The sequence below is a fragment of the Ceratosolen solmsi genome, unplaced genomic scaffold, assembly GCF_000503995.2.
Source record: "Ceratosolen solmsi marchali unplaced genomic scaffold, CerSol_1.0 scaffold6, whole genome shotgun sequence".
In the NCBI taxonomy this organism is placed as follows: domain Eukaryota; kingdom Metazoa; phylum Arthropoda; class Insecta; order Hymenoptera; family Agaonidae; genus Ceratosolen; species Ceratosolen solmsi.
In genome coordinates this window covers 7,707,911-7,722,658 of record NW_011948414.1, presented here as the reverse complement: position 1 = coordinate 7,722,658, position 14,748 = coordinate 7,707,911, and the positions used below count along the sequence as shown (strand labels likewise).

General features: G+C 30.4%; 1 protein-coding gene across 1 annotated transcript; it reads right to left on the bottom strand.

The window, feature by feature from the left end:
• Positions 1-7,192: 7,192 nt before the first annotated feature.
• Positions 7,193-13,950, bottom strand: LOC105367933 (uncharacterized protein DDB_G0287625). The gene is made up of 5 exons (XM_011506793.1): positions 13,676-13,950; positions 10,185-10,831; positions 9,140-9,288; positions 8,728-8,926; positions 7,193-7,461 (listed from the first exon to the last, which is right to left on the bottom strand). The coding sequence occupies exons 1-5, from the start codon at positions 13,710-13,712 to the stop codon at positions 7,255-7,257; spliced, it is 1,239 nt and encodes a 412-aa protein (XP_011505095.1). The 5' UTR covers positions 13,713-13,950; the 3' UTR covers positions 7,193-7,254.
• Between the last annotated feature and the right edge of the window lie 798 nt (positions 13,951-14,748).

Below are 14,748 nucleotides of genomic sequence, written 5' to 3'. Positions count from 1 at the left end.
AATTCGATGCTATTTAAAAGCAATGATTCTCCCGCCAGTTGTGATGCAAATGCAACAACAATGATCGATCTTTAAGCGATTTGTACCTTAACCAATAACAAGAGCTTAGAATCCAAAGGCGTGATAACAAATATTTCTTAGATTTTCAAAAAATATATTCTATTCCAGTTACTCGGCTACGCCCTCATCTCAGTATTAATATTCCGACTTCGATGTAATCGATAAGTTGTCAAGACCGACGCTAGAGCCTCCGTTATTAACGGCGAGTAAATCGTAGGTGATTATTTATAACTTTACGGTTCAACATCGCAATGTTTTGTTAATCTTTTGTCAAAGCTCGCAGTCCAAAGATGAATCGCGAGAGCATTAAAACTCCCGACGTTTTATCTACTATCGCGCATCTTATTCAATGTAGATCATTTCAAATGACGCATAAGAGTTTGTCGATGCTCCTCAACCGTTCGACCATTGACTCGTCCTTAACTTTTTATACACGTCCCGGGATATCCTTAAAAGATAAGAATAACAAATTGAAAATTACTTTGAAACGCGTCAGATTGTATTTTTATCTATCGCATCACAATATGAATTTGTAAGATATTCCCGCCCCCCCCCCCTCTGAAATCGTTAAATGTTGATTAAGCGATCGATACATTCCTTTTGCAAGCGCGTATAATTTTTTCCAAAATTCGTCATATCTCGACGATTATACAACGAAATATACTTCGTTTTCCCTTCTATCATCTCATTCCTCATATTATAGGCCTCTTATTTATTTCTATAACGTTGCACAACCTTGATTATTGTGATTACGGTGACCATGACCGCCAGTCTCATCATCGATCGACCATGGGCAATCGATATTATTACCATTTGGGTGATTGAGCTTCTTTGTCTCGTAAAAATTGATAAACTTTTACCCCTTAGAACTAAGAATTTTATTTTTGAACACGCGCCTTCGATCTTTAATGAAATTCTACCTAATAATGTGTAAAATGATTTTTTAACAGAGGCCTACGTAAAGCTTCCATAACAATGAGAAAAATTATTTTTAACTTTTTAAGAATAATAAAGAGAGGCCGATAATTTACTTTGAAACCGAATGATACGACGAGCGATGAATAAAGAAAGTCGTCGTAAGCAATAAAAGCGATCAAATTTAAATTCATAATGACTGGGCTGAGTCGAAGAGCCAAGTCTTCAAAGCCTTTTTCTTTCATAATTCTTCTTCTTTCTGTCAATTTTGCTCAACTCAGCAGCAAATAAATAAACAAGGCTACCTACCGTCCACATTGTTTTTCAACTTTCTTCAGAGTACGGACTTTTATTGTAGGAGATGGAACTTAATTTTAGATTTACAATTCAGTATGTAAAAGTCTATCTTTTAAGATTATTATTTCATCAATAAGTCGCGGCGATAATTTGTTAATTAATTGAGAAAACAATGATATTACGGCAACACTTTAGCAAATTAATAAATCTTATAAAATCGATTTTATTATAATCGAAGACGTATAAAGTGAATGAGAAAAAAAAATAGTTTTTCGACGAGAGTTATTGCATGTCCAACAAAACAATGATTAACGACGTGTGTGCCCCCCCCCCCGCCCCCAGCCCATCGAACTAACTAACTGGGCAACTAAATATATTCCTAAATCGATTATAATAATAATCGTACAACAAAACATTGCAAACTAATTATCTTTGACAAATTGCATTATCCATAATGGAGGATTGAGGGCGCATGAAGGAATATTTGAGCAAAGCGTAGCCAGTCGATCGCGTTATCGCTAATGAGATTTTCAAAAGAAGTTTGAAAATTTCTCTACATAAGCATTATCATAATTGCAAACGAAATATCTTAACATCAAACGTGTCTCGGTACTTTTAAAGTTTTAAACAATTGCACAATTGCATCCACGTGCGATTAATATTGATAACGACTATACGAACTATAAATTTACGATAAAATATTTTTAAACGGTTCGAGCGTACACTGTGTATTAAAGAAGAAAATACATAAATAGAGCATCTTCAAGGTTAAAAATATCATAAGGTACGAAAATACATGATACGTACTCGAAATGCTTTTCACTTTTACGAGATGATTAATGCTTTTTAAATAAAATGTCGAAAACCTTAAATGGTAGGATAGCAAAATATAAAGAATAAAGTGACTACCGAAGCAAAACTAAGTAACTAAAATTACACAACAGAGCTACGATATACGTAAAAACATTAAAAAAAAAAAAAAAAAATTGTCGACACATATTATTAATAATAAATAAGAAACAGTCAAGATCTAATTTTACAGATTCAAATTAAGTTTTCCATTTAGCAGAAAATCGAATTCTACAAAATATTTTCTATTTTAATCATATAACATTACATTTCATCGTTTAAAATTGGTAATTAATGATATATTTATTGTGACGCTAAAATCGCAATCTATCCACAAGTTCTATAATTTATAAGCTCACAGCGGGCCAATAAAACAATATCCAATAAGTACATTAACAAATGTATAACGTACAAGGAATGAGACGAGTGTATTATATTGCTTCTTTTGAACGAAATATCTATTTATAGACGGATAGATATAGAGTCCGTTCGTAAGAATTAGTTAATTCATTAATTATATGTGCATTTTTATCTCGAGAATGAAATTTTTTATATTTCCTCGGCGTTATACATATTTAGTTTATATTTTTATATCCTATTCATGTAACTTTGTCTTTGCATAAGATAAATAATATTTCGATCTTTTTTCATTCTTTTTTTATTTATTTAATTTTACTATATCATTGTAAGCAATATTAGCTGCGATATGTTCTAAGTGATTCGTTTATTTTAATGAAAAAGTAGAATAAATTTAATGATAATCTTCGAGAAATGACAATGTTATTTACATCAGCTAATCATTAAGATTAGCTTAGCAATAAGAATATTAAATATATTGTCGATTAGCTTGCCCTTTTGAAATTCATTTTCATATCACAAGGTTGCCATTTTGTTCATTGCCATTTTGATAAATTAAACGCTGTAAATATTAATAATAATATAAACGTCTTTTTTTCATGCTACCTACCTACATCTCACAAGCGCACAAATGAATTTATTTGCTTGATTTTAGAAAAAAAAATTATCAACCATAATTTATCCTGATTCAAGAGTTTTTTTTATTCAATCGATCCTCCTCGATTTTAGGATAGATCGTGATATTTACCCGAGGATGTCCTTATTCCAATCGCGACCCTTTGGCCCATCCGACTTGTCAAAATATTCTAATAGACTCTGCAATCATCAAGTATCTCCATTTCTATCATAGGCTACTTCATTAAATCAATTATTTACGGGACAATTGGATGAAATTCATTAAAACGAAAAAAAAAAAAAAAAAAAAATAATAATAATAATAAAAAAATTAATAAAAACAGACAAAAACCGGCGTTCTTTCGAACGATTCCAAGCTTTTGAAAACATTTTCTGCAAATTTTTGTCATGCCATAGTACTTTTTTAACGGGCATTCTCGACTTTAAAACTTCGATATCCGATATTTCAAATTCATCTAAAAATTAGCTTTACTTACCAAACTCATTCACAAATCTTTATCACAGCTCCCTCATCTATACGCACATTATAAATTATAACGCTAATTATTCCATTAATAAAATAATGTCATATAAAAATAGAACAAATACGTGAATCTCAGTGTCATGCAAATTCGTCGACAATTAAAAATAATAGAACAAGCCCATTGTAATTTTAAAGAGTGAATGTATTTCATATTTTACAGCAATATTTGTACATCGGAATATTTAAATTCATTGCAATAAAGAACTTGGTAATAAAAAATGTAGGCAATTCTCTCTTTTTTTCTTTTTAATATTAAATAATGGTGTTCGCATCGCGATCGTAAGATTCGAATAAATGAACGAACGTACGCTTACTATTAAGAAACTCACATTTATTTACGAAACAACAATCGAATGTCCTATATATATCGTTACAATCGCCGTAAAAATTTCAACCTTACCTACAACTTTAAAAAGTCTCCTTTTAATTAATACAAACTTGCGAGACTCGTTCGCACCTGAATCCCGACCATGAAGGTGCACCTAACAACGACGGCACACACGTGACTCTCTGCATCATTTGCATTATTACATCTGTTTTTCATCCTATGACCATCGACTATCCGTCATTGGTCCTATGCCGTAAGACGAGTCATTTACATTACAATGATTAATTATTCTAACACAATGTCGTTTGCGTTTTTCGAATGCTTGCTTCAAATTCTAGCTGGCTGGTTTGAAAATGCAAAGTCGAAATCGCGAAGATTATGGACACAAACGACCATCAGCTTGACGCAATTTTTTTATTTCTAGTTCGTCACACGAATTTACGGTATTAGCGGACATTATATATAATAATACACTGGTTCAAAGAGTTTACAAAAATATTTCGTTCGACACGGCCATTTAGAAATTGTGTCTTCGATTTCATTTGAAAACTATTGCTAATACATTATTTGGGAATCCAACAGATTGAAAATTCCAATGGGAATGGTTAAACGATGTCGCTAAAGAATCAAAGTCCTGCCAACAAGATATTCCTTATTCCTAGCTAGTTTTGACATTTGACATCGAGTCTCGACACAAGATCCTGACACTCACTCTAAACCCCTTGTGCACGTTTGGAAAATTTCACGTTTAATCGTTCAAATATCGTTTATTTTTGTTTTTCTTCTTATGCCGCGCGATTATCAATGTGTACGTATGTGATTTTTTTGGATTTTCAAATTAAAGTTCGTGAATGAACTCCATTAATATTATGCGGATTAAAAAAATACTTATCGACTTATTTATTCTTATGAATTATTACGATTAATTTATACGATTTTTTTTTTTCTTTTCTTTTTTTTCCAAGTATATAAACCGTTAGAATATTTCGATTTAATAGGCTATTTAATGTATCGTACAATCAATCATCTATAACTAATTGAAAGGCTTCAAAAATGTAAAACGACTTATTCCTAATCAATTCAAGAAAATATACTTATGATTTTCAATATATTTCGAAGTCCGTCGTTAATGATTAATTAAATATATCAAGCGAATTGTCAATTTTAATACATTTTTAATCTTCATAGAATTACATCGATTTAATTCTTTTGACAAAATGTTTTGCTTTCCAATAGATATAGCACCATGCTTTTCGAGACAAGCTATTAAAAATCAATAGATCAAATAATATTTAAAAACAAACAAATACAAATCAATAGGACTTGACGCAAAATAAACGCTTATTAAATATAACACCTATTTTGCATGAGCAACAAGGTTTATTATGTGTTAATTATATCGATAATAATAATAATAATAATAATAATAATAATAATAATAATATATTTGCATATAAGTACTCATATAAATGCGTGTGGTTAGGTGTCCGTGCGTAAGTGTGCGTGTTCCTCTGGTGTATGTGTGTGTGTGTGTGTGTGTGTGCGTGCGCGCGTGCGTGAGTTGGTATCTGTGTGACGATTGTTTTTATATACAAAAAGTATTCGAAAAAATTTATATATTACAATAAGAAATTAGGAACTAAATTTATAAACTTAAAAGTATTATTTAATAGTTAAAAATTGGGTTTTCATAATTGAGAATATGAAGTAATAAATCGTTAAAATAATTACAAATTCTAAAATAAAACTTATTCATTTTAATGTTTTATTGTTTTTGCTTTTCATTTTTCACTCGAGTACGTCTATATCTTATTTATACTTATTTAAATACGATACTTAATTTTTTCTCAATGTATAAAATTTCATTTAACCATATGAAGCCTATACAAAAAGAAAAAAGACATATTTATCTACCAATTATACAATAAAAATATAAATCGCAAATTGTAAAAATGGCATTGGTAAATGTGATATACAAGTTATTAATCAGTTGCATTACTTTATCATTATCTAAATCTAAAAGCTTCGTTTCTTGCTATCGATGTGTTTACATGTAAATTTAACTTGTAGAATCATTATACATAATAATAATAATAATAATAATAATAATAATAATAATAATAGTAATAATAATAATAGTAATAATGCTTTGCGTACTCAAGATATTAACGCTCGAGTACGAAATTTAAATGGCAGCTTATATTATATTATTTAAGATGCTTCTAGACCTTTTTCTTTACCACTACTTTCGTAATTTTATTTTGCATACATCTAAATATAACAATGCGTGAAGAAATATGACAAGTGAACATAAGATTTCGGTAGGATTACGATTTATATATAAACAACGTTTCAAGTTAGTATTGTGTATAAAAAAAAAAAAAAAAAAAAAAAAAAAAAAAAAAAAAAATAAAAATAAGAAGAAGAAAGTAAAGGAAAGAAAAAAAAATTGTACCATAATGCCAAACGATAATTAATAATAAAATTGTGATATATCGTATTACGAATTAGTTTAATAGGGTGAAAGTGTCCAATAATTATTAATACTTCTAATAGCACATTCTATTTCAAATAGCTTGAAATTATTTAAACTAAGGAATAATAATCAAGAATTTCAGAGAGGAAATAATTGCGAATAAATGAAAAAAATTTTAACGGTCCTCCTAATTTGCATAATGTAAAATACAACACTTAAAGGCATAGCTCAACTTAAGTAAATAATAGTTATATTGAAATAAAGGATGAATTTCGCGATTCTTGCTAGATTTATAAAAATCACAATTTATAAGATTGAAGAAAAAAAAAGCTCTTAGAATTTTAGGTTACATTTCAACGAGATATTAAGGAAAATCAACATTGGCAAGGACGACAAATCGGAATGCCCACTGACTGATGCACAGAAGAAAAAGGTTTTCCGAATCGATCAATAGCTTCTATCGACAATTTAGCTTTGTTATCTTGCAACATACATTTTACGACAACTTCTTCGTTACTTAAAAGGAAGTCGCTTTAAAATAAACAGAGCACAGTCCAAGTATTAAGGAAGTTCGTAAACAGCATTATTAAAAACGAAATACCGAGCCAAAACTTACAATATAACAATTCGTTAATTAATCAAACCTCTTTTCTCTATGTCAAACATAAATTCCATTAAGATAACTACATATCTTCGGTAAAATAATAATAATAATAATAAAAAATAATAATAAAAAAAAAAAAGTAAAAAAAAAATAGCTTTTTTTTTTGAAAAAAAAAAATCATTGTAATTTCAGTTCGTGGCATATCCCATCTAGAACAAGCTGAAACGGTCGTTGAGTGTTCGTCCGGTTACGCCGAACTTGTTCGACAGACTATACATGACCTCGCTGAACGATCTGTCCTCAAGGTCGCCTGCGTCCGTAAGATTGATGATGCTGTTATTGGGTCGCGCGCGCGAACGCGACCTGGACCTCGCACGCTTCTGCTGCCTCTGGGTGTAACTTGCCGATCTGCCCGCCTGTTGGCAATAAAAATTCTTGTCTCGATCATCGATTTAACCTCGAGCCTTATCATATAATACTCGGCAAACGCAAGCCGCAAGTCTTAAAGACGAATCGATCGATATAGATCTTATTGCCATAATGGAAATTATGAACTCTCTATTTTCTAAATCGCCTCTCGAGTATTCGATTGTAATAATAACAATAGTAATAACAACAATAACAACAACAACAACAACAACAACAACAACAACAACAACAACAACAACAACAACAACAACAACAACAACAACAACAACAACAACAACAACAACAACAACAACAATAATAATAATAAAAAGAATTATAAAACATTGTTTGATAATTAAATTTTATGAAAGCACATTCGTAAAAGTTATTTATTTACGTTACAATAAATTACTGTTTACTTGAAATTGAAAACAATTACTTTATCTTATAAGACTTTTGGCAAGGCATAAAATAAGAATAATAAAATCATAATAAATTACAATTGCATTTTTTTAATTCAAGATTTCAATTGCTTTAAAATAATTTTTTCTATTCCTTATTATTATTATTAAATAGAATAACTCGCATTCGTGTGCGTAGTAAAATGCATAACGAATGCTTAATTGTTTTTATTAATTTCTTAGCAAAACATTTTAAAAAGCGTCCAAATAACCTTTGCCTACACTATTTAATTATTCAACATTGTCATTCTTCTCATTCTCAACAATCGTTCTCTGTCAGTGAGATTTAAGTTAATGTCATTTAATATACAAAAAGCTAGTAGACTATTAACAAATTTATTTGTTTGCAGAATTTACACGATTCACAAAGTACAGAATAATAGATTTAATTTTCAATAGATAATATCAAAGGATTTCTTGTAACTTTCTTGTAAGCAATACGTATGAAGCAATTATAAAACTAGTTTTTAAATAAGTATTTTACAAACATGTTCGTAATCTTTGTTTAATACAATACTAAATAATTACTAATTATGTAATATTCATCTAGTTTACTTTAAAGAGAATTAAAAATCAATAATTTAGAATTATCACTTTCAACATTCCAATGATACTGCTTATCTATATTAAATAATATTCCCATTATCATTATATCATTTTACTCATTAACTGTAAAAGCATTACACAACAATCAAATGTAATTTCTTAATTTCATTTTCAATATTTTCAACTTAAACATTTATTATAACGACACAGGCACTTCACTTTATTGACAAATTAATTTATAAATTAATCTATTAATAAGTCGATTACCGTTTTGGTTACAGCTTTAAGGCCTTGTAAATTCTGTTTAAAAGGTGATCTTCCTCGTTGCAACTGACGTGGAGTTAAAACAACAGGATTCTGAGTCTGTATCGTCGTTGGATAAAGAGCCATTGCAGGATGTCTTTGATTTACATCATAGGCCGCCTTCATAATTGACATAGCAACGGAATTATTTGCACGTGCAGCGCTAAAATTAGAACAGCTCAAGTTACTTATCATATTATTAACTATTTTCATTAATATAAAGTAATATTATTTTTATTTTGTATAATTAATCGACCACGTTGCAATTAAACTTTAAAAATGAAGAAACAGAAAAAGAAAAAAAGCAAAAAACAAAAATAATAATAATAATAACATTTTTAAATAACATTAAAACATAGATAAAATATTGCTATACCCTATTCTCATTAATTTTTGCTCATATTGTGCCCTTCTTTGTGCTCGCATGACTTGATCAGAGCGCAAACTTCCAGTACTGAAACGTCTTGAAGGCGATTGTTGCTTTTGATTTATAGCTATTGTCTTCATATTTGTCGTTGGTACCAGCTAAAAGTGTATAATTAATATTTTGCTCTTCTACAGAAAAGGATTAATGTAATAAGTAAAACATGTATAAGACACAATTAGTAAAATTTTAATTAGGAAGCTTATGGTAATAGAGGATGAGATTGATTTAAAAACTAACTAAAACGGCACCTTAAATACCACATTCGTGAAAGTATGTCTTTGTGATGGAACAAACGATGTGAAAAATATTTTTTATTCGAAACCAAACATTAATTTGGATTAATTTGGATTTGGAAACGTTATATAGTCAAATAGAATGTCTCATTTATTTATAAATTAACTTTAACTTTGCGCGGCTCAAAATTATACACGCACACTCACTATATGCACCAAATTATTTCTATCAATTACATTGATTATTTTATTGTTTTCTTGAGCATGCATTTCAATAATAATTAATTAATTTACAACTAGATATTTCAAATGTTAAATGGGTATAAAATAATCACTGCAATAACATTTTATCAATTTAATGTGCACGTTTACGCAGAGCAATGTATAAACATAGGATTAACTTCTGTCTGACATAATATTTAATTTTTATAATTGAAACGCCAAATTTAATAGTTAAAGAAAAGACAGCCAATTAATTTTGCTATAATTTCCAGTTTTAATTACGGAATTGCAAGAAAATTCTATTTAAACAAAAATATCTTAAACTTTCTATACGACTATATTTATTTTATTATAAAGTAAAAAATCTTTTTTATAAATTTAATGCAATGATAGCTTTTGCAATTTTTAATGTAAAAATTATAGGGCTAAAGAAACTATGGAAACTATGGAAACTTGAAAGAGAAAAAGATAATATCAATAAGACATAACATTTCTTTATAGAAATATTTACTAAATATAAAATAAAAATGTACTCTTACCGAAAATGCATTCTGCATACGTAATGCCTTATTATGCCTCTGAAGCGATACATTCTTTGCTCTTTTAACTCTGTTTCTATAAGCTACTTGCGCTGGACTTTGATAACCCAATCTATTATAAACTGACGATGGATCTTGCAAATTAGGCATACTATTGGTTCTTTTTAAAAATCCTTTAGCTTTAGCTTGGAATGTTGGCTTCGTGAATACCAAATTTGTGCGACTTCTACTGCGTGTAAGACCAAACTTGCTACCTTGACGAGACGGAAATCCTCCTCTGACATTTTTAGAGCTATTTACGTTTATTCTGTTCAATGATAAATTACTTCGAGATCTTGTTAAATTAGACTTAACGGTAGTGTTGTTAAATCTTTTCTTGACAAATCCTCCGTGCACGCTTTTCTGTGGGTATTTCTTCCATTGACCACGTTTATTAAACGCTTGATTTATATTTTGCCGGTTGTGGGTATTGTTATTATTTCTACCTCTTACGTTATTTCCCCTTATGTTACCTCTGTTACCACTTCTCGTGGTACCTCTCATACCACCTCTAATGGTACCACCTCTAATGGTACCACCTCTAATCATGCCGCCATGTTTTGCTTTTGGGTTGGTCTTCTTCTTCTTTTCCATCTTTATGATGTCATCTTAAAAGGAAGAAAATGCAGGACGATCAGTGAGCGTACGGCCTCAACAGCGAGTTTTCAATATATTTATTTATTTATTCTCTGCCTATTATAAGAATTTTATATTTTATAACAAACGGTCTAGCTTTTTACTTCCTTTAATGCTCGATGTAAAGCTTAAGAAAAATCTAATTAATAAATTCTTAAAAATTTAAAGCAACTACCGAGCATATTTTCATATTGTTCTTATACTAGAGCATCATAATTCTTCATACGGGTCGTTATTGTATTTTCTCTTGTAATTAGTTGCTGTTTCTTATATGTTCCAACTTTTTGATGAAGGCAGTTGTAATTGATTTTTCTTCATAGTGTATCTTATCATCTTGTATATTGGATTATTATTATCGTTTAACCCTATATTAGAAGAATTTTTCTGCTATCTCCATGGGCTCAGTTATTCGATTAAGGTTTCATAACAAATATAACTACTAAGCTCTTATCTTGGACGATATAAAGTTTTATTAACCACTTCGATGGCAATCTTGATTATACATCGGATGTACGGGCATTAAAGTTTCGAAAAAATCGTTCTTCTACCTGTCGTGATAACTTTTCATAATCAATAATTTATACAGCATAGTTACGAAAATTCAGTCGGTTGTTTGATATACTTTAAAACTTATCTTCAACCACAATGTAAGTTTGTTTACTTTAAATTAATTTCACCTATGGAGGAAGGAATATTAGCGATGAAAGCATTTAAATAAATGCATTATAAATTCTAATAAAAGTTATATAATAAATGATCTAAGAATCTGGATCATTATAATTGACGATGCTCCAAACAAGGAAGGAAATCTATAGGGCTATCAATTTATTTCAAAAGCGTGATTAAAAACTATTTTAATTGTTGAGATATGAGCGATACCGCCTTGGAGAGTTATATATTCCATTATTTGAAATATTGCAATTAATTATAAATATTTCACAATTTATCCTTTGTTGCAAGACAAATCACTTTAACTACTTTATGTCGATTAAATATCGATAATCACATTATATCCACATCACCAGCTTTGAGTTTGTTATATAAATATATGTATATGTATGTATATATACGTGCATACATATATATATATATATATATATATATATATATGTATATATATGTATGTACGTATATATACATATACTTATATAAATATATATATTTATTTATATATATGTATATACATCGTATATATAATTTATATAAATACACATATAAACACACTCGTGCGCACACGCATATATATATATATATACATATATATATATATATATATATATATATATATATATATATATGTATTCTGTATGTATGTATGTATGCGTGTGTTGTGTATGTATATAATGTATGTGCGTATATGGGCACGTATGCGCTTATAAAAGGGCTTGATTCGTGTCTTCCAAAAGTACTTCAAAGACTTAATTGAAAAATTATTATCGAAAAGCCAGCTGAATCGTTTAAATAGACTTGGTTTTGAAAATTGGGGGCAAATTTATTTTGGCCGCCTATCATGTGACTCTCAGCTCGAAAGTATGCCAATGTTCGAACGTCATGGAATTAAATAAATTTTCACTGATGAAACCCCACAGGGCATTTCTTCTTCGGCTCTCCGGCATTCTTTTTAAAGCACTCCTCTTTCCTTATTTGGCAGGGGAAAGAAATCTAATGGGCGGTCTATTTCGTTGCCAGCTCACATTTTCGATGATGCAAGGCGTCCGCGTTCCTCTTAATATGGAATCCGGGCCAATTCGCCATTAGCGAGAAGAAAGCTGCTACCCAATTCTTTTTTCGGACGTCTTTGAAGGAGCAAAATTCATGGGATCGCAATAAGAAGCTTCTGATCTCAATGATTCTATATATATATATATATATATATATGTATACATATATGCATATATACATGTTTGTGTGTGTGTGTGTGTGTGTATGAACCTTTTCTCTTTTTCCGATTGTTTTTTTTCGCTGATCTTTGTTATGATGACGGAGACCCTTTTTGATTTTCTTACTTATGCATTTATATTCATTTTCTTTCATCCGGAGCGTATGATCGGTCCTGAGTATTTATTGATATTTATAAATGCATGTATACCCATGCATATATTTTAAATGCCCATAATATCGATACATTATCTTTACTTCCTTTATCTTTTCTTATTATTATTATGACTATTATAATATATTTTTAAAATTTTATTTTATTCTATACGCTTCCACGCGCGCCTACACACACATATAAATATATATGCATGCATGCATGTACGTATATAAGCATATGTGTGCATATATTTATATATATATATGTGTGTGTGTGTGTGTGTGTGTATATATATATATATATATATATATATATATAGATGTGGAATTTCTCTGTCTGTCTCTCGCTTTCTTTATTTCTATCTATCCTTCTTTCTTTCTCTCTTTATATCTCCATCTCTCTCTTTCTTTCTTTCTTTCTCTCTCTCTCTCTCTCTCTCCCTTTTCTCTTTGTCCTGCGTTCTTAACTTATTACAATGATACTCGCTGTTGGAAAGCATTTTAACTTTTGCCACGACATTGGAGGGTTCGAGACACCGAAAGTATAATGAGATAACGAGCGGATCGAACAAAAGATTATTATTCGGCCGTGCGTCGCGCGACGCCATCTTAAGCATTTCTCCTCCGAGGAGAGAAGTAAGTGCGGCTCTGCCGAAACGTTTAACGCTTGGGAGGACATATAATATTACATTAGTATATTATTTCAATGCAGCCGTACGCTCACGGAGGTTTTTTCTCGTCGCTTGATTGGCTAAATTGCTGGGAGCCTGTTGTCCACTTACCGAGAGACATGTTCACTTTCGCGTCGATATCCGCCATGCTTGAGCCTTTTTTACTCTTTATTTCGCTCGCGCAAGAACGACCGATTACGTTTGTTATTAATCGTGGAGTAAGGGTGGCGAGCACCGTTCTTCCTCACCACTTTATTACCAAACAACACGCGCTCGCCAACGTTATTTATGACTATAATCTTTCTTCTATTATTTATTCGTAAACGTTAAGAGGGATGTTCGATTAAATAACGCGTACGCGACGAAAACACAATCGCGACTGAACGGAGCAATCATCGACTGAGAAAACGAGACGGAACAATATGGCGACGGTCTCTGGGTTGCGCGAGGTGGGGATTGACGAGACGCAGTTCGCCGACGGCCGTAATAGCGTCTCGCGACTTTGTTCCCCCGTGTTCTCGTGTTCTCGGCAATCCAAAATTCGGAAAATCCAAAATTCGAATGATCGCGAGAATCGTGAGAATCGAGTCATCCATCGCCCGTTGGATTTTTTTTTTTTTTTTTCATACATTATCACCCCAATAATTATTTAATTTCTCGGGCTTTCGAGCGCAAACACTAACGTATTATTTATCGATTTGCTTATTTTTATGGAAACGTCATGCAATTTAGATAATAAGAATACCATAATAATAATTAATCGTATATTTTCTCTGGCCTTTCTTTTTTCAACTTTTGTTTAAGAAAATCATACTGACTTTAATAAAATGAAGACGCTAAAATCTTTTATGGCAGACTTTTATATAAGAAAATTAAGACATTTTCTTGATTAAAAGAATTGTATATCAGTTACGTTTTCTCTCTCTCTTTCTCTCTCTCTCTCTCTCTCTCTCTCTCTCTCTCTCTCTCTCTCTCTCTGATTCTCCTAATTTTATCTCTAATAGAATAGTTCGTATCGTAAGAATTGTATAATTAACAATTGTATATTGCATACTTTCAAAAAACAATTTATCATTTTCATCGTCTTTTAAATATTGAATATCAGAACATACTTATTATCATTATAATCATCATCATTATTATTATTGTTATTGTTGTTGTTGTTATAATTGCCGTTTTTGATA

What these genes read in the sequence shown, in the direction of transcription:
- LOC105367933 (XM_011506793.1), bottom strand. Translation starts at nt 13,712, where the DNA reads ATGGCGGATATCGACGCGAAAGTGAACATGTCTCTCG. An exon ending in GAAAGTGAACATGTCTCTCG is followed by an intron (nt 10,832 to 13,675) that starts GTAAGTGGACAA and finishes CTTCCTTTTAAG; the next exon opens with ATGACATCATAAAGATGGAA. An exon ending in CAAAAATTAATGAGAATAGG is followed by an intron (nt 8,927 to 9,139) that starts GTATAGCAATAT and finishes TTCTAATTTTAG; the next exon opens with CGCTGCACGTGCAAATAATT.